Source organism: Prosopis cineraria, unplaced genomic scaffold (genome assembly GCF_029017545.1).
Source record: "Prosopis cineraria cultivar Desert tree isolate PC_DT_omini unplaced genomic scaffold, ASM2901754v1 PC3, whole genome shotgun sequence".
Lineage (NCBI taxonomy): Eukaryota > Viridiplantae > Streptophyta > Magnoliopsida > Fabales > Fabaceae > Prosopis > Prosopis cineraria.
The window spans coordinates 37797310-37817604 of record NW_026555334.1 but is presented as its reverse complement, the minus strand read 5'-3'; the positions used below and the strand labels follow the sequence as shown (position 1 = coordinate 37817604).

The window sequence follows — 20295 nt, the reverse complement described above, 5'->3', positions numbered from 1 at the left end:
ATGTGTTTGCATAAAATTTATTTCATGATCGTTTTATAGATTAGATTTTTATAAATCCAAAAACAACTAATATAATAACACATGATAGGGACGCGGAAGCAGAATCGTGCTAGTTTAGGGACAGAACCCTGAAACAACAAAAACACAAGAACAAAAAAAGAAAGGGACGAAATTTATGACGGAAATAAAGAAAGGGACGAAATTTATGACGGAAATAAAGAAAGGTATGAAGTAAACAATAGGATAATGATCAAGGAGAAGATCCTCTAGAGCACCTGCCTCTAGGAACCTCAATCTTCGAAGACACCACAAGAGTTGATCACGCTCTTGATCACGTTGGTTTCTCACACGGGATACCACCACAAAGCACTAAGGCTCACAAGAGTTATAAACTCTAAAATGAATAATTCTATTCAACTTCTGTGTTGCTTACAATAGGAAGCATGCCTAATTTATATAGGCTCATAGAAAAATATTTCCTAAAATTAAAACCCTAATTTCCTAATACTAAAAGGAAAAATAATATAAAATAATGATAAAATATTCAGCCACATAATTTAGGAGATGTGATCCTAAAATTATGGGATTACAAAATTTAGAAATTAATATTATAATTAATTCTAACCTTTGACTAGACTCAGAATAGAAAATCAAATCAAAGGACCATTAAAATAGGAAATAATTTAGGAGACAATCAAGGGATCATAAAGGATTTGAAATCACGCCACCATTGACTTCTTTACTAGGGTTTCATGCCTCCTTGCATGCAAGAGGCTCAACTTGTAGTCTTCCTTGCATTGGGCTAAGGTCTGCATCTCTTGGGCTTGACTCTTCATGAGTTTGGATCTTAAATACATTATACACGTATAGATGCCCTCATTTGGACTTGAGGGGAGTGCCCCAATGCTCTCAAAGCTCTTGAACTTCTTGCACAAGACTGAACAAGGCTTGCTTCATGGCTTTGGTTCGGGCTCTTGTCATTGGACCTCCAATATGTTGCAATGGGTCTTTAGGTACGTTGGATTGGAAGTATTGGCCTCCTTCTATGTCACCATGCTCATGATTACCATCCTCAGGCTTCGTTGCCATTAATGCTATGTCACCCGTGCCATGAGGTCCATCATACATGATATAAAATTATACAAATTAGATTGTGATATCAACAGCTAAAATAAATTGCACTACCTTATCTTCTTCCATAAAAAAAATTGTGCTAACTTATATTACTAATAATGTCACATCCTATAAAATTTCAAGTGATCTCTCATTCACATATAATCATGCCTGAGACTTATTTTTAAAAAGGAAAATTTATGTTTAAGGCACTTATATCTAGTCAAATTAAGATATATATATATATATATTATATGATATTTTTCATATTTTTAACACACTATTTAATAGATTATTATTATTATTATATTTTTAATACGTTAAAACACATTAATTTTAATTTAATTGAATAAAAATATATTAATTATTACTTGATCAAGTATTTTGATGTTAAATTTATAAGTATATATTTTTAAAAAATATGTGAAGTCGGATGCAATGTATGCAAAGCGTTTCATCCAAAAAGGAAAAGAAAAGGAAAAAAAAACAAAATGCATATAAGCATTTTCGCTGGGCAAAAACCCAAATATCCGAGACGTGCAGGGGAACGATATTTTGCAGGCGCGAGGGTTTCTCACATCACATATCCCCACAATCAAATGATTCAATTGTCTGCATTTTGAAGTACGGAAGCTCGCAGGTTTTATTTCCTTTCTCTGTTTCCTTTCTCCCTATCTGGTTCCATGCACCGTTTCGTGGAATTATTTCTCCGGGGCGCGCATCTTCTTTGTTAATCTCGTTAGAATATGTTAGAATTATTTGATTTTTTTAGTTTATATTAATATTTTTCGCATGATAGCTGAGGACGCGGAGTAGGAAACACAGATTAATTTACGTTATTAGCTGGCTTTGCTCACGCTACTGCTTAATTCAGTGAGAAAAAGATATGAAGGTTTTGTTCAACTGATGCTTTGTGTTAAACTCTTATCAAGATTCAAGAACCAGAACGATGCGGGGATTCTGCATATTAGATATCGGGTTTTTCTGATCTATGAGTGCGTTTGGGCCTTCTTTTTACTAACCGTGAAGCAGAAGAGAAGGAAAAGTAATAAAACCCTTTTTCTTTTTCACTCTTTATCCCTTTTGTTTCTCTCTCTCTAGAATTAGGTGCACATGAATACATGTTCGTTCTGAGAGAAAGCTCAACATTTTGTGCAAGATACTAGTGATTCAGGGTGAACACATTATTAATAGTAATATCCTCTGTCTTTATTCACCTGTAAATTGGGGTTTGGAAAATGCTTGTTCAGCATCCATGACAGAATTTTCATGTTCTTTTTCCTGGCGTCTTTAATTCCTTTATTGAGTTGATTGTATTAATTACATTACGATTGTATCACCTCAAAATCTTCATATGATGACATTGCATAAGGGTTAAACAATATTCTTCTGCATACTTCTAATTTTTTTCTTCTCAAATTAGTAGCTGGAAATTGCCTGATTTGCTATCCCTGATTGTAAAATTTTAGCTTCTCCTTGGTTGAATTATTCAGAATTTATTAGTACCATTAAACTTTTTTCTTTACCTTATCTTTTCCATCAAGGTCTTTGATATCTTGCATCATTGACTTATAATCCTCGGTTTGGTGCTTTATTAGACCTGGCATGATGGACTCAAACTTGCAGCCTCTAACACATGACAATACTGATACAAAAAATGCATTTCGCAAGCCTTCTGGTGATGCATCTCATAGGAATTATCGCCGTCATTCTCCAGCTGATGGATTGCCATCATCTGACGGTTGGAATCTTTTAACTTTCTGATTTCTTTTAGCAGTCACAATGCTCTTTTAGTAAATCATAATAATTTTGAGTTGGTAGGTATCTGCGTTCTACAATCTGTGTTGGTGTTAAAAATGGCCACACACACACACATCCTCCATGTCATTCATCTGTGTTGCTTTATATGCTGTAACTTAGATGACTAATGATGCTGCTGGGCTTCTTTCTGTCATGATGAACTCACTGGAGTTTTGAAGGATTCTAAAATATGTTATCTTCTGGTGATGCCCTTCAAAATGTAGACTGGTGCTAACCTTGATGAATGGTGATCCTAGCCCCTATGGAGATCTGTGTTTTCCATTGCCAAATAAAATAAATTTGTGGGCTCTTGAAGTAAATTAGGAAAATGGGAGTGAGTTGGTGGGGCTGTCTAGATTCAAGTAGATGTTTTGAAGGTTGCCTCTCCAAGTTTTCTTATATTGCCTGTTGATGTTTAATTGGGATTGATAATATTTTTGCACTATTAATGCTAAGCTCTGCTAATGAGAGTTGTGTTTGATACTCTTATTCACATTCAGGTAGCCCTAAGAATGAACGCAGCCCAGATCCAAATCCATCGAGGGGAGGCTCTGTAAATGTCTCTGACTATCATGCAAGGAAGAATAATGGTAGGGAAGAAGACAGAGATTATGGAAAGAATCACCATGGCAGGAGCAGTGATTCTTTTAGACATTCCGATAGACAGTCATCTCGGAGCTCCTACAGCCACTCTAGAAATGAAGATTACCCTAGACATGACAAGTATTCAAGGGGTGATCATACAAGAGAAGGGAGTGATAATAGGTCCAAAGATCATGCACACACTGCCGACAAATATTCTCGTGACAAGCATGATAGGTCAGAGTATAGGGGCTCTGATTATAGGAGCAAGGAAAAGGATAGAGAAACCTTCTCGGAGCATCCAAAATATAAAGGGAAGGATACTTTATATGAAAGATCTGGATCTGGAAGGAAGCATTCTCCATATGATGATGTAGAAAGGGAGAGGCGTACAAGGGACAGTGATTACCGAGATGAAAGAAGAGATTCACACAGAAGTTATAGAGATTACAGAAGTGATCGGGCAGTCTCCTATTCAGAGTCAAGGAGCCAAAGAGATGACTCAGGTTCACGGAAAGACAGTGCTAAATATCGTCTAAAAGAAGCTTATGAGAGTGAACAAAGGGAGCTGGATGGTAAGAAATCTGGTAGGGACTCAGAAAGTGGTGAGGACCTGGATAGAAACACCAGAAAAGCTGGGGAGCAAATCAGTAGTGAAGATAAAGAATCTTCTGTGAAAAAAACAAAGTGTTTTGGCACTGAATATGGTGCGTTTTTTCAAATATTACTTGTACTTATAGCTTCCACAATTTTTCGATACCATTTTTTAACTTTAAATTTTCCTAAACTAAAAGCAGATGAAAGCCAGACTTCAAGTTCAAAGCATCCTCAGGAGAGTAATGTGAATTTAGGGACTACCCAGACCAGTGGTTCAGAATTTGTCAATGATCTAAATAGTGCAAAGGTTGCAGCCATGAAGGCAGCTGAATTAGGTATGCATCTCTTTTCCATTGCAATTGACCTAATTTTGCAACATGGCTTGACCTCCAATGATTGACTTGTTTTCTAAGAAACTTGGGGGTTTGTCTTGAATATATTTTTAACCCTGGTGCACAAGGTAGAAGTGGTTTGAAGCTCTATTATATCTTGTCTAATCTTACTGCATGACTAGTATATCTGATTTTCATGTTGTCTCTGGCTTTTGCTAGTGCAATTTTAGTCTAAAACCACTTAATTTATGTTCTAATTTCTTTCAGAAGCTATGTTATATTCATCTGGAAGTTTTGTTGAATGGCAGTTAACAAAAACCTAGTTGGCGTTGGTTGCTTGACTACTGACCAAAAGAAGAAGCTCCTGTGGGGCAATAAGAAGAATACACAAGCAGAAGAGGTATCTTTGACTTTTTAACACATTTTCCAATTTTTTTGGGTTAATTGTGATCTGAAATCATGTTCACGGTACTTTTAAGGGGTCAAGTTTTATTTTAACCATCAGATATTCTGAAATTTATGTCGAGTGAGTTATTGTCATTCACATGATCTCAAAAGTGATTTGATTTTAATGGTGGAGAAGCTTAACCTGACAACCTCTCAGTCAAGCTCTTCATGGGAAGATCCTTTTCTCTTATTAGGTCTTACTAGTTGAGCCTCAACGTGATTTGTTTACATGAGCGGAGAGAATGTGGGTTGGGTTGTTATGGTTACGGAATATTGAGGTGCTATATTTATTATAACACTGTTGAGCTTTTTTATTTGTCTCGGCATTTGTTTATACTTTATATGTGTGACATTTGCTATAAACTGCTACTCATTCATTTGCTGCTCCAAAAATGCACACGCCGAATGTTATAGTCTGGTCACCGCTGGGATACAGCGCTGTTTTCTGATAGGGAACGACAAGAGAAGTTCAACAAACTCATGGTAAGTCTTGATTGACCTACTGCCCTATTTAACGAGATAATAGCATCAGGAGATATTTTTCCTTTTTATTTAACTTGTTCCTGAATAGTCTGGCTGGCTCCGTTGGAGTTTTCCCCTTACTAACACAGTTTTAGAGTCTGAGGTTGCATTGGTGCCTATGGCCAATTGTAGGGTGTGAAGGGCGATCCCAAGGCGGAGCAAAGTCTCAACGACCAAAATGTGGAGAAGCAGAGGGAACAGCTCCAATTGGACCTGGAGAAGCAGTACACAGCAGGTCTCCGTCGAAGAGATGGCCGTACAGTTGGACTAGGTCTTTAAACTTCCCCTTTAGAGTTTTGCCATCATTTGACCTGCCCTGTGTTGATTGTTACGCTTCCCTGCTCTGGAGGATCTTGTTACTTGTTTGTTTTATTTGGGAGTATGATTTGATGTCAGACTCATGGAGTCTTGGCTGTTGGTGGGAGTTTTCTAGAAGACAGAAACTCGTTTATGCTATGGATATTCTTGTACTTTTATCTCCAATTTTACTCTGTGAGAACTAAAGATGTTTAAAGTAACATTTAAATTCGTAATGGGGTAATTATGTTACGCGGACGCTAATAAATAATGTGTGAATAATCTCTTGAACCAAAATGGTTCAAGGAAGAACCAACAAGTAACGGCGGTCTATAGAGTTTAAATGTGTGTTTGAATTAAAAAAATTTATAATTAAGGTTAGAGTCAATTGAGGTTAGTGAACTGATGTTAGATAAAAAATCGGTGACTTTAACGTGATTTATGTTTGGATAGCTTTTTGTTTTAAAAGTTAATTGAACAAATTAAAATTTATTTGGATGATTTAATTTAAAAGTCAGTAGGGATATATAATAATAAAAATAAGTATGAATTTTTTTGGTTTATACTTTTGTAATTAATTTAATATTTCTCTAAAAAAATATTAAATCTAAAATTACAATTTTTTTTAAAAAAGTAGATTAAAAAAAAGACTAAAATTGTAAGAAACATTAATAAATTATAAATCACATAAGATAATTATAATTATTTTTTATTGTTATAATTTAGAATATTTATATTTAGAGAAATTGTTACAATATTATAGGTATATATTAATTATAATTATATTTAAGTCATATGTATTATAATATAAATTATAATATAATATTAATAAGTTGTAATAATTATAGTATTAATATATATTAATAAAATATGAGACATTGTAACGTTTTTAATGGGCGTTGTGTTGAAAAGTTTCATCGAATAACTTTGAATGTAACACTGGTTTTATTCCAGAAGTCCATTCAATATTTTTTTCATCCAAACAAAATATGAGACGCTGTAATGAGCTTCTTGCTCCCTAATAGAGGTTGGGATCACCTCTAACCTCAGTTGATGAGTAAACCAAATGTATTCTAAAAAGTATAATTATACCTCTTTACTACAATATGACGTTTACCTCCGCAACAGTTGACATTACAAAATAGTCCTCAACAGTCCCCCAGCCAATGTGGCTACACGAACTGTGTATCCCATAGTTGGTAAATAAATTCAATCATTGTTTGACGTGCAGGGTGAGATGTTTTCGGTTTTGGGCGGGGGGTGGTATTTGTTGAAATGAAAAAAAAAAAAGTTTTTTTTAGAGATATAACACATTATACTAAAAAAATACGTCTTCATCGTTCATACGGCCTCGTGGGCCATGGCAAGGCAGTTAGGTGTGTAGATTGATGGGCAGCTTCTCGGCAACAAAATGAACAAAGGAAAATCAGCAATGCAAGTAACCAGTGGTAATTAAGGATGGTACGATTTCTGCAGTAGTGGAGACAGAATTAACACTTACTCGAATGCTTATGAACATGCTTGTAGTGAGCTAGAAAAACTCCAAAAGCATTTAAAAACAGCTATCTAATTGAAAAAAAGTAAAGAAAAATAGCATTTGTCATAGCCATTATTATTTCCTCTTCTAATTGAATTTCCCAACAAAAGATTTGATGCTGAAATTTGTCATTTTCAATGGGATTGCAATTGCAATTACTGGCTTAGGAAATTAAAAATATAGATAGTGTCAGTAATTTTTACCGGAGAGGCAAAATATAATATTTTGCTCTTTAAAGGGTTAAAACTTAAAAGACTTTCTCCTGCTGCTTGTATATTTTTGAGTGAATGTACCGGTCTTCGAATTTTCAGATACCTTCCTTTGGAGTTAGTTTTATCACATGGAAACTAGATTAGATCATCATACCCCGGTGGCATGGGATTGTCCTAAATCGGACCATACTCATCCTCACTTTGCTTTGCATGAAAAATAATCTTATGTTATGTTTGGATAAATATGAATTTGAATTTGAATTTAAATTTGAGTGAAATCTATTTTTGGATAATTAAAAATGTGTGGATGTAGATTTGATTCAAATCTGAATTTAAATGCCACTCAATTCTTTTGTAATTTAAAATCATTTTTAAACTCTTGTTTTTCTCTTTTCCTTTGTGTTTGTTTGTTGATTTCACTAACTTTTTGCCTCTGACATTGTCGATTGGGATTGGACCGATGGCCCCAACGGAGACTGCATGAATGACTTCAACTAGGACTAAACCGCTAGCACCGAACAACCAACTTCGACCAGGATTGAAATGACCTTGATTGGGGCCGGACTATTGACATCATCTTGGATCGAACAGTTGATATCAACCAAGATAAGAATGTCAGCACCAATCAGGACCAAATGACTTACTTTAACCAAGACTGAACTTCTGGCATTGATTAGGTTTTGGAATTTCAAAATTGAATTCACTTTTAATCACCCTCCTCCACCACCTAGTGTTGATCTACCACCATCATTTGATGCTAGTCCACTGCTGTCATTTGGTATCGGTTCACTGCATTGCCTGGTGATGGTCCACCATATCCAACTAGTGCTAGTCCACCACTGTTGTCATTGTTTGGGACCAGTTTGTGATCACCAACTTCTATTTGTCCACCTTCATTGTTTGAAGCCAAACATTAGTATTAACAAGAAATGATTTGGTGTTATCATCTAGGTCAAATCCGCAACTCTTAGACTACTATCATTGTCTCGTGCTAATTCGTAGGCATTGTTGGGACTGGATTGCGGGCATCAACCGAGACAAGACTACCATTGTTAATCAAGATTGAATCATTGATGACATTCAGGTTTAAGGGTTCGAACAACCAGAGTTAATCAAGATTGAGCTGACACCTCTAATCAAGACTAGATCACCAACTTTGATTAGAACCAAATCGTCAACATTTTTCAAGTTGTCTTTAAATTTAAATATAAAATATAAAATTTTATTTAAGATCCAAATAAAGGATTTTAATATTATAATTTAAATTTTTTTATATTATTTAAATCAAGAATTTATAATTTACAAATTTTAAATTTGAGATTTTAAATAAAAAATTTTAAATTTAAATTTTTAACTCAAATCTATCAATCCAAATACAACCTTAAGCTTTGGACCAGAAGCCCTTGATTTATTACACAATTGTTTCAAATGGCTTCACTGTGTCTAAATAAAAATGACGTGGACACACTACCATTTATATCTGTTTAAAAAAAAAAGAACCAAAAGGCGGCTGTTTTATCTGAAATTCTGAGTAAACTGACTGGGATTGGATAAAAAAAAAAATCATTTATCCTGAACTTTCAATTCAACCTTCTTTTTATTTTTATTTTCAAGCTAATCAGTATACAGTAAACTCCTCCCGATGGCCCGCTACGGCGCTCGAGTTTCATATGCCGCAGCCCTTTACGGCTTTATACTTGTCCTTCTGAACGAGCCTCCAAGACGTCTCAGTTTTGGCGAAACTTTTAAGCTGTAAACTTGTTCATATTCACTTTGTTATTGCATTGCAGTAGATCATCAATGTTTTGTCATGAACATCATGATAAAGACATTTGAGCCATTAATTCAAGCAAGTTGGCTAAATTTGGGCTGACCCAAATAGTCAAATCCAGCTTAAATATTTAAATTATTAATTTTTTAAATTAATTTTGTGCTTTAAAATTAAATATTTTTATTTTGTAAAAAATATAAAACATATCTTTTGGGATACACGATATAAAAGACTCAAACTTTTTTAAAATGATATATGGGTCTTAAAATTTGAAAATAAATATTAAAATATATTTTAAATATTATATTAAGATATTTTATAAATAAAAAATAATAAAAATATGATAATATAAAAAAATGTCTATAATAACGTATTCAAATATATGATATCTTAATATAAAGTGGTTTAAAATTTAAACAATTACTCCTTTCATTTAAAAATGTAAAGTATTTTTTAAAAAGTTAGATGTTCAAAAATATAAAGTATTTTTAGTCATTTAAAGTGTAATCATTATCTTTTTTTTTAAAGTGTCGATAATGATTTTATATTTATTATAAGGTATTTAATAGAGATAATTATGAAAAGATGGGGTTAGTTAGAAAGTAAGTAACTATTTTATTATATGAGGTGAGATTTAATTAAAAATATCTTACATTTTTTAATGGAGGGAATAATTAATATTTAATATATTTTAAAAAAAGTGATTTTTTAATTTAAGCATTTTTGCTATTTGGTATGAATTTTTTTAAACTTATTCGAGCTGCTCCAAATTAGTCCAAATATAAAAAATATTTTATTAAACTTATGCCTAAATTTTTTCAGTCTTATTTGGCTTTTCCTCAATTAATAACTCTAAAAAAAAAAGGTACTATTTTTCTTTTTCAAAAGTAGAATTTGTTGTCATAACTCATAATTAACTGTAGATAAAGCTCAAGCTCAAAGTTACTTTAAATTCCATTTATTAACAAAAGAAACCAATGATGGAAGACAAACAAGAAACGCGTCCCAACGTTCACTCTTTGTCCTGGAGAGATGTTGACCAGATTTTAGTTCATCTCGAAATGCCCAGCGCTTTTCCTTTGCATTTCTGAACTGTATATAACTAACTGTATATGATTCGTGTCAAAGGACAAAAAGAAAGAAGAAAAAAAAGAAAAGAAAATCCGTCAGAACCAGCAGAAGCAAGGACCGGATCTTCTCTTGAAGAGCACTGCAGGAATTTGAGATGGTGATTGGAGAAGAAATCTAAAAATGAAAGATTTTATTCACACAAAAACGACTCAAGGATAAATAAAAGCGAGACAAAAGCATTGGCCATTGACTTGGGGTCAATACCACATTTCGCTTTTAACCTAGAACTCAAAAGTTTCCTACTTTACAACGTTTAGCAATCTAGCAATCATTCAGACCTTATACAATGTTTGCTTTATTTCAAGGCTTTATTCCCCATCTCTGGTTAACCCAGCCTGTTCCCAATTGCTCAAAACACCAGATTTTAGTACCTTATCATGATCTCTCAGCCGTCTACCATGGCTGCAACGTTAATATTTGTGGTTCTTGCACATATATTTACGTCGGTTACTTCACTGTCAGAAGCTGATAAGATTACCAGTCTGCCAGGGCAGCCGCCGGTCAAGTTTAAGCAGTACTCAGGTTATATTACTGTCGATGAGAACCAGCACAGAGCTCTATTTTACTATTTTGTTGAAGCAGAATCAGAACCTGCTTCTAAGCCACTTGTTCTCTGGTTAAATGGAGGTATGCTTTTATTTATATACAAAATGCATAAAATTTAAGTCTAAGGGAAGAGAAAGAAGCGGTTGAGGTGCTTTGTGGATTATAATTATGAAGGGCCTGGTTGTTCGTCTGTGGGAGCTGGGGCTTTCGTTGAACATGGACCTTTCAAACCAAGTGAAAAAGTTCTCCAGAGAAATGAATATAGTTGGAACAAAGGTAGTGAAAAAGTTTTAGCTCTTCGAATTGAATGCTACAATTAAGTATGCCGTTTTTTTAATCAAAATCATTCTTATTTACCTCCTTGCTGCAGAGGCAAATATGCTATACTTGGAATCACCGGCTGGTGTTGGTTTCTCCTACTCTGCTAATGAATCGTTCTATGAATTTGTAGACGATGAAATCACAGGTTCTTTCACTTCATTTTACGCATTCAAGCAGTTAGGTAGTACTAGAATGCTCACTGTTAGGCGTGGTAAGCTGGCTTTGTTTCTTTAAGATCTTCGTAACTACTTTTAGGTTCCATATTAGCATGCAATAAAACTCTCAGATATTTTTCCTCTTCGTAAAGAACTGATTGTTCTTGCACAGCAAGAGACAATCTTGTTTTCCTACAACGTTGGTTTGCTAGATTCCCAGAGTACGAAAGCAATGATTTCTTCTTGACGGGGGAGAGCTATGCGGGTAGGTCATATATTTGTATATTAAACAGTATTTTCGTTTGAGCACTACAATTCTGTAAGCATACCCGTTTTCAGGTCACTACGTTCCCCAACTTGCACGGCTCATTGTTCGAACCAAAGCAAAGTTCAATCTCAAGGGGATAGCTGTGAGTACAAAGGAGATTTTTTTTTTTTAAAAAATTAGCCTAATTTGCATTTTATAACTCCTTTCAATGTTGTTATTTGTAGATAGGGAATCCTCTTCTGGAATTTAATACTGATCTAAATTCTAGAGCTGAATTTTTTTGGGCACATGGACTGATATCAGATTCAACTTATAAGATATTCACCACGGTGTGCAATTTTTCCCAAATTTGGAGACAATATCACAGCGAGACTCCGAGTGTCAGTTGTGCAGAAGTGAATAAATTAATACAGAGGGAGGTCGGTAAGTTCGTTAATCAATATGACGTCACTCTCGATGTTTGTTTTTCATCCATAGATATGCAGGCTCAGATGCTAAATCAGCCGGTAAGGCTCATCCTTTCTCTCGATTTTTTTATTCCCCTACCGTTATACAATTAACTTTCCTCTGTTTGCTTTCGTTGGTGATGCAGCAAGAGACAGCCGAGATAGATGTTTGTTTGGAAGATGAAACATCAACATATTTGAACAGGAAAGAAGTACAAGAAGCTCTCCACGCTAAGCTAGTGGGAGTTATCGATTGGTCTGTTTGTAGCGAGTAAGTCTTCATGCTTGAAAGAAAGCACTATCCTAACTCGTTTTTATGGCCGTGGTTTTCCTCCTTTGTTCTGAACTTGGTCTTGCTGGCTTACGTGATTAACACCACCATAATAGGGTGCTCGCGTACGACTATCATAATCTAGAAAAACCGACAGTTCCTATTCTAGGTGAACTTGTTGAGTCTGGCATCCAGGTTTTCGTGTACAGGTTGGTATTGTTTATTCTCTTCAAGATATTGCTTTTTTTTTTTTTTAAACCACCTACCAACTACCATTAGACATCTAGATTTTTTTGTGGGTATTAAATGTCTGTGTATTGACTGCAAGCAAAGTGGTTTGTATGCAGTGGAGATCAAGATTCAGTGATCCCATTGACCGGGACACGTTCTATGGTGAATAAATTAGCCAAGGAGCTAGGACTTAATACGACTGTGCCTTATAGAGCCTGGTTCAAGGGGAAACAGGTTAGTTGCTAGAAAATTTAAGAGATCCTGATAACTTCTGTTACAACTTTAAACACTGACATACCATTCTGCTCAACCTTCTTTGCAAAATTGTTAGGTTGCTGGATGGACACAAGTTTACGGTAACATCTTATCATTTGCCACCATAAGAGGGGCAGGTCATGAAGCTCCATTTTCACAGCCAGAGAGATCACTCATTCTATTCAAAGCATTGCTCGAGGGAAAGCCCCTTCCGGATGCAGCCCCTTCAAGATAAACAAATCACCTATAACCCTGTTTCACCAATCACCTTGTGAAATAAACCAGAGTTTCATAATGAACCATTACTGGAATTGACTATTGCTATAAGAAGCTATCTGATTCTCAACTTGGTCTCTCTCTCTCTGTCTCTCTCTCTCTCTCTCTCTCTCTCTCTCTCTCTCGATATATACATTTATGTGCGTGAGGGCGCGCGCTTCCTCCCCCAACGTAACCTCAAAATCCCCCGGCGGGAAACCACCACACACCCAAAAAAAAAAAAATCTTTCTTCCACACGACCATAATAGTATACAGTAGCCTCCCCCTGCTTTACATTGTAATGGTAAGAGTTAGAAACTTTGGATAATATTCGCACATGCAATCTATGGTCGTAAAAAGAAAATGGCATTACTAAAGAATAACTGTAGGATCTATGGGCCAAAAAAAGTTCCGGATTTGACTAAAATGAAAAGAGGGACTTCCATGAAAAAAAAAATATTTCAAACTCAAACTATAAAAGAAAAATCACACCAGATGACCTTTCAAGAGCATTAATTATAAATAAAAATCAATGTGTAATGAGTTATTGTTAAAATAAAAATATAATTTATTTTTTTTAAATAAAACTTATTATTAATCTTTATATTTAATTAATTTTTTTAAGAGGGTGTTAGATATAATTCTTTCAATTATAATATATATATCAGACTACAAACTTTTTCCCTTTTCTCCCTCTCCCTCACTCACTTTCGTTGCTCTTTTATTTTGCTCATCCACCACTTGATACACTAGAAGGCTAACCTAGCATCCTATTCATTGAAAAAAAAGTTGTTTTAACCCCCAAGCAGGAATTTTTGACTAATAATCACCCTTAAATAGTGGCGGTTGATCTTGATTTGTACGCTAATCCAAAATATTTCACTTCCTTTCTTTTTATTTATTTAATTTAATTTTGGGCCTCAAAATTAGTAATGATTTTTGACAATAACTACTGATCTACTCTCTCCAATTATTTATATAAAGTACCTTTCAAAAATAAAAGCTAGTCCAAATTATAAATTGCCCAGTCAGAATATCAAATAATGTTTCATTTTCATTTCAAGAATTTTAATAGCCTTCTCGTGACCTGAGTGAAGGTATTTATATCACTTTAATTAATAGGGGTATGATAAGAATACTTGGATGTTTTAAAACAAATAAAGCAATACAATAATTTTTCTTAATTCACGTGAAAATGTCTTGAGCATGTTACATTAAAGGCCGGGGAGTATTATGGTTCAACTTGTAAACACGGAAGTGTTTGAGCTTTCCAATTGAATCAATGTCGGTTCAAGCGTGCAACAAAAGTCGACAACAGGGATCTGCATTCAATTTATCAAAACTAGAACAGAATGAGAACGCTCAAAACAGCTGAACTTCTTTATATAATCATAGTTTCGCAGCAGAGGTTGAATCCACTAATTGGTCAAAGGTGAGCAGAACATCAATCATGCAGTGTCCCCAGTAGATCTTCATCACGATATAAATGATACCTGCAATAAGAAATTAAACACATTATAGTCTAATTACTGAGACTTGACAACCAGCATATATTGCAACTAAAAATAACAGACGAGTGTTCCCCAGAACACCCCCCCCGGGGGGGGGGGTGCTTCAGTTTTTATAGCAAACATGTTGGCCAACAAGATAGCTCTTAGCATTCGTGCTCTCAGAAAAAGGAATAACACAAGAAAACAGGGAGAAATTTTGTTGGGGAAGAGGAGGGGAGCTGAAATGACTTTCGATTAGATTGCTCTAGGAACATTGGCATTTTTCATAAAGAAAATGCATTACATATAATGATTTAGAGCCATGTGATTCAAGGATTGTTAGCTTGTAATAATAATAAAAAAATGATAATGATCACCAAAATAATCAAAAAATAATAAGAGAAACACAACCCTAGAGAAACGTGCACGTACTCTTTGTCACCAAGCTTCACCTCAGTTCCTCCATATTCAGGTAAAAGGACAGTGTCACCCTCCTTTACAGCTACAGGAGTTAGCTTTCCCTCATTATCATGAATGCCAGGGCCCACGGCAATAACTTTTCCAGAATTTAGCTACAGCAGCACAAACGCATAATTACCAGGTCATCATAATACTCTAACACAGCAAAAACTCAATTTATTCTTTTTTTTTTTTTTGTGCAAGCCATGAACCAAACTGAGATTCCAGTCCTTCTTCAAAGTCCAGCACCTTTAACCATACAACAAAACATTTACTCTTGATCATGCACCATGGTATGGCAATCCAAACAAAAATCCTTGGTAGATGGTTTTCATCCAAAGCCCGATTTCATAGGAAAAATTTCCAACGCCGTGGTCAACCCATATCTACTGGGAGCTAGTGAGATGTGATGAGTGTATAACGATATGCATTATTTGTTGATTGGTTCCTTTGAAATTGTGCAATTTCTAATCCCATTAGAAGAGAAGTGAGAAGCAGGTAACAACGCCATCCGACGCAAGTTATAGGATTGTAAGTCTGAATATCTTTAATCTGTCTAATTGTCAAGTCAAAGGGACCGTAATGATAGGACCTTTCCTACAGAATACTACTCAGTACTTCCTACTTCCTTCTTTACAGATGTGAACAATTACTGAAAGAAGAAAGCATCCATCATCTAATTTATCTCACAAAAAGTGGACAACATAAAATTTTCAAGGAAATTAGAGACCAGAAACTGATAAAAGCAGAGGTAAACAGTGAGAGGCAAGCTGAAATTTTTAGATCAACACGCAACAACCAGAAGCAAGAAATGAAACGGGTTCGAAATGAATAAGAGGATCCACCTTACTGGATTTCTCAGGTAGCAAAATCCCGGCGTTAGTTTTGGATGGGGGAACGATTTTCTCCACCAAAACGCGATTAAGCAAGGGAGCCAAGCGCTTTGCCATTGTGTAGACAAAAACAGGAGAAGCGAGTAAGGAGTGAGAGGCTGCGAAGAACTAAATCAAACTTCAGCAAACCTTCTAGAGAAATCTAAGCACAGTTAGGGTTTTGCAGGGGTTTTACCTCGCCTGGTCAATATTTACGGTCTCACAAAAAACAACTACTTTCTTTACTGCCAAATAATAATAATAATCTCGAAAAAATAATTTTAGGTTGATGGTAAAAAAATAATAATAATAATAATTTTTTATACTCTAGTTAAATTTAGATGGCCTTGTTTCTTGATCACTTTTATAGTTTCATACTTTCATTAAACAACACCTAAGCAGCTATTACAGCCCTAGATACGGTACAATTATTTGCACTATTCTTGTCCATAAACTAATTTAACTGAGACACACATTTTGTTCTTCCGGCCAAACAGAATTAATTTTATTAATCACAAAAAATTATTACACACATTAATAACCAAAGCCAAACAAAACACTTGGAAAAAAAAAAATCTAACAATACAAATTAACACATTACTCACCGAAGAAAATAAAACAACAACAAACCAGAACAAACACAAGAAAGCAAAGCACAAAACCGGCAAAAGTTAGCTAATACCATATTTAGGAAACTCAGCCTTCCTTCACAAACCTGGCAGCCTCAAACCCAACAGCATCACCATGGAGAATATCCAATAAAGAGAATGGGGCAGACTCCACCGAGAAGCTTGGAACATCCCCTTTTCACCACCAACTGTTAAAACCAGTAGCTCTATTCCCTAGTCTAGAAACTAACTAGGGAGAAGCGTCCTGAATAGAAGACTTCAGGTCCATGGGTACTGGGTAGAGCCAACAAATTTTATGAGGGCCAAAATAACAAAGCATATATAATAATTATAAAAAAATTAAATATATATATATATATTAACATAACATAAATATTTTAATATATATATTTATATTTAATTTTACATATGCATAACAAAAATAAATATATTCATTTATTTTTTCAAATTTTGCTCAATAATTTTTCATAACACAACAATAATTAATTATCATGTTTATAGTAAAATTTTTAACAATTTCATTCTCAATTTAAATTATCATTAAATTGGTAAGAATTCATCTTCCCCATGAGTATTTAATAATTTAAATGCATTATTGAAATTTCAAGTTATGTTCAATCTAAAAATCTCTATTACTTACTTACTTACTAAATTTATTATTTAATTCTTTTAATTGATAATTATAGTAAATAAATATATTAATAAAGTAATGATGCTCAATTGTTACAAATTCTTTACATCGATGATATGTAAATATATTATAATGAAAATCATTCATATAACAAATCTCAATAATTTGATCATTATAGAAAAAAATACTTTTTTAAAAAAAGAACATATCTTAACTATAAGCCTTTGACTTTTGAATAAGTGATTTTATTATAGACATCAGCATGTTCAATTTATCTTGAAATTTTTATGGTAATGTTTGACAAAGTTTTAAGAGCAAAATATAAAACGAAAGAAAAATCAAATGACATTGATGTTTTAAGAACAACTATAATATTATTTTGTTGAAAATAAACAAACTTTATAATAATTATGTCTTCAAGCTATTGAAACAATTAGATTATATATGCATAAAAGACTGCATAGAATTGAAATAAGAATCACATATAGTATTCTAAGGCTTCTATAATGTATTAATTTAGAGAATAAAAAATATATAATCTCTATATTTTACTTAAAAAAAATTAAAAAGTTAGAAAGGACATGCCCCTACTAGTGCCCTATCTCCACCCCAGCCTGAGTTCTTACAACAAGTCCTTGCACTACCAATCACAACCATGAGAAGAGCCCTCCACAAAACCTCAGTCTAATTCAAAGCAACAAAACTGTTTTTTTTTTTTTTTTTGCTTGCAAGTGTATATATTTGTGGTTCATCTAATTTCATTGAACAATTGGATTTAAGTACGTCCCCATGCTACTGCGTGCATGGTACAGATAATTAAAGGGGAAGATGCATATTAAGGGCATAACTACACTAGACTGATTTTAATATACTGAAAAATGTTTTGTGGAGAAAAAGAAAACATTGTTTAAATAATCACTAAAAAAATTTGCTAGAAAATAAAAAAATAAAAATTGGCAAGCTAACAAAGAATACGCTTTTGGGTTCAATTTTTTTTAAAAAAATACGCCTTTGGGATGAACACTCACTATACGATATTGGCTACTCTCGGATGAAAAAATTAAAAACAAACGATTATGTTCAGAGAATCATTAGCAATGAGTTAAAAAATTGTTAAGATCAATTATATGAAAATAAAACAATAACAATAATTAGATGAACCTGGAAAATTTTGTCTTCATGATTATTTTGCACCAAAATTTGTATGAATAAAGTTTTACTAATAATGAATAATAAAGCAAAAAGCAAGGCCCCTGGAGGCTCAAGCAGGCAAAAGAGCTATATTCATAGGTGGGCTGGACTTATGTGTTCAAGTCCAAAAGAAACCCAAAAAAAAAAATAATAAATAAGGAGAAAGAAAAGAGGTGGCGGGTGGATGGACCTATTCATGAAGTGATTGAAGATGGAAATGAGGGAATAGAATTTGATATAAACATAATAAGTGAAGGTTAATTGATAAACTGGATGATTAATGGAGTCAGTCTGGCGTAATAAAAGGGAAATAAAGGTCGTGAGAATGATTATGCTAAAGAGAGAAGCCAAAGGAAAGGACCAGGAGGTAGTAATCAAGAGACAGCTCGCCCCTAATGATGAGAGTTTGACCAGAATTACGATGAACCTAACCATGGTTTACGTGTTTATCCTCCGTTCATGATTAATGAGTTTGGGATGATTCTCATCATATCCCATCACAACTCAGTTTATACGTTGGTTGCTACCCCCTCTCCCTTTGCTGTCTAACGAGGTCATAATTTCTCAGTTTTCAACCGTGAAGTGGATCTACAGTCTGAATCTGGATCCACAAACATGAAATCCAATTCAAGGAACCAAAAAGAGGAGAGAGTGGTAGACTACTGGTAGGATTTCTGTTTGGGGAGACAAGAGAGGGGCCCATCAAGGTTGGGGCATTGAAGCCCATCATGAGGAGTTTCATGTATGTTGGATCTATCTATAAAACGACTCTATATTTAGTTATTAGCCTCATATTTATATTTTTGTTTCAATTTTTTTTTTAAAATTAACCGCTCTCTCGTTTATAGAGAGATATACCATAAATTTGAAAAAAAAAAAATCCAAGTCATTGAAAAGTCGAGTATTAGAAACTTCAAATCTCAATAATATTTGTATGTAAATAGTAATAATTATAGTAATAATAAGGGTAAAAATAAAGGATCAAAAGGCGAGCAATGCTTAAAGGTTTTGGTTTTGACCGTGGGGGGCAAAGGGCCAAAATGTCAAAACCAACAAAACCTCAAATGCTATCTTGCTTGCACAACAAACTGAGTTCTTCGGCCCTAATCATGTTGTTCCTACTCACATCTCTCCTTCTCCTCTTTGCTTCTCAGCTTTCCGTTTCCCCTTCTAATTCTCTCTTCAAACCACCCCATTTTTTGATAGCATCTCATTCACTTCCTTCTACTTTTCTTGTATTTGATTTGCCACTGTTTTTTTTTAAATAACTTTTAGTGCCTTTTCATCGATGCTTTTTATATCTGGTCCACTTCTTTAATTAGTCAAAACATTGGTCCAAAATCAGTGGCTTCATTCAAAATAAGCAATTAATTAGTTCATCATTGTACTGTTTATTTATTAAATTTATTTGTGAGCAGTTCTTAAATAACACTCTCTTAGTTTCTATATATAAAATTTTTTTTAATTGAATTACACAAACAAATAAAAGTTGATTGTTTACTTAAAAGCAAAGTAATGTTCCATTTTTATCCTTAATTATTGTAAAAAATGAATTTATTTCTTTAAAGTAAATTTATAAGTACTTAACTTTTTCCTTTCCAATGTAATAGAGATATAATGGCCTATTTATTAAAGAAATATATTGACAACATCTCATATTTAGAAATAAAAAATATTTTAAGAAACCTTACATACAGGAAGAAAAGAGTATAATAATACAGGGGGAAAAATTATATGGGAGACAGTGTATGTTATACCAACAACTAGAAAGATTAAAAAAGTTCGAATATTGATCGAACAACTAATATGCCGATTTTCTAGTTTATGACTAAATCTATTGGTTTTTGAATCGATTTTCGTACCGGTTTTCTAGTTGAACTGTCCGGTTCAATCGGTTTTATGATATTATGTTTTTCCGGAAAAAAGACACGAG

General features: G+C 33.9%; 3 protein-coding genes across 7 annotated transcripts; 2 read left to right on the top strand and 1 right to left on the bottom strand.

Moving 5' to 3' along the window:
• Positions 1 to 1611: 1611 nt before the first annotated feature.
• On the top strand, positions 1612 to 5921 carry LOC129304412 (uncharacterized). 4 transcript variants are annotated; one of them, XM_054944049.1, is made up of 8 exons: positions 1661 to 1753; positions 2046 to 2158; positions 2712 to 2854; positions 3414 to 4202; positions 4293 to 4427; positions 4733 to 4824; positions 5286 to 5354; positions 5489 to 5921. In XM_054944049.1, the coding sequence occupies exons 3-8, from the start codon at positions 2719 to 2721 to the stop codon at positions 5894 to 5896; spliced, it is 1629 nt and encodes a 542-aa protein (XP_054800024.1). In that variant the 5' UTR covers positions 1661 to 1753; positions 2046 to 2158; positions 2712 to 2718; the 3' UTR covers positions 5897 to 5921. The 4 variants fall into 4 exon arrangements, with proteins under 4 accessions (XP_054800027.1, XP_054800023.1, XP_054800025.1 ...); XM_054944052.1 differs by lacking the exon at positions 2046 to 2158 and having other exon boundaries at positions 1612 to 1753; positions 5526 to 5921; XM_054944048.1 differs by lacking the exon at positions 2046 to 2158 and having other exon boundaries at positions 1612 to 1753.
• A 4705-nt stretch (positions 5922 to 10626) lies between these two features.
• On the top strand, positions 10627 to 13180 carry LOC129306869 (serine carboxypeptidase-like 46). 2 transcript variants are annotated; one of them, XM_054947641.1, is made up of 10 exons: positions 10627 to 10968; positions 11062 to 11163; positions 11258 to 11419; positions 11536 to 11628; positions 11703 to 11773; positions 11856 to 12137; positions 12224 to 12348; positions 12465 to 12557; positions 12696 to 12813; positions 12911 to 13180. In XM_054947641.1, exons 1-10 carry the CDS (start codon positions 10719 to 10721, stop codon positions 13067 to 13069), a joined length of 1455 nt encoding a protein of 484 aa, XP_054803616.1. In that variant the 5' UTR covers positions 10627 to 10718; the 3' UTR covers positions 13070 to 13180. The 2 variants fall into 2 exon arrangements, with proteins under 2 accessions (XP_054803616.1, XP_054803617.1); XM_054947642.1 differs by having other exon boundaries at positions 10628 to 10968; positions 11258 to 11353.
• A 1068-nt stretch (positions 13181 to 14248) lies between these two features.
• On the bottom strand, positions 14249 to 16077 carry LOC129307062 (10 kDa chaperonin, mitochondrial-like). The gene is made up of 3 exons (XM_054947924.1): positions 15885 to 16077; positions 15013 to 15152; positions 14249 to 14583 (listed from the first exon to the last, which is right to left on the bottom strand). Exons 1-3 carry the CDS (start codon positions 15987 to 15989, stop codon positions 14535 to 14537), a joined length of 294 nt encoding a protein of 97 aa, XP_054803899.1. The 5' UTR covers positions 15990 to 16077; the 3' UTR covers positions 14249 to 14534.
• Between the last annotated feature and the right edge of the window lie 4218 nt (positions 16078 to 20295).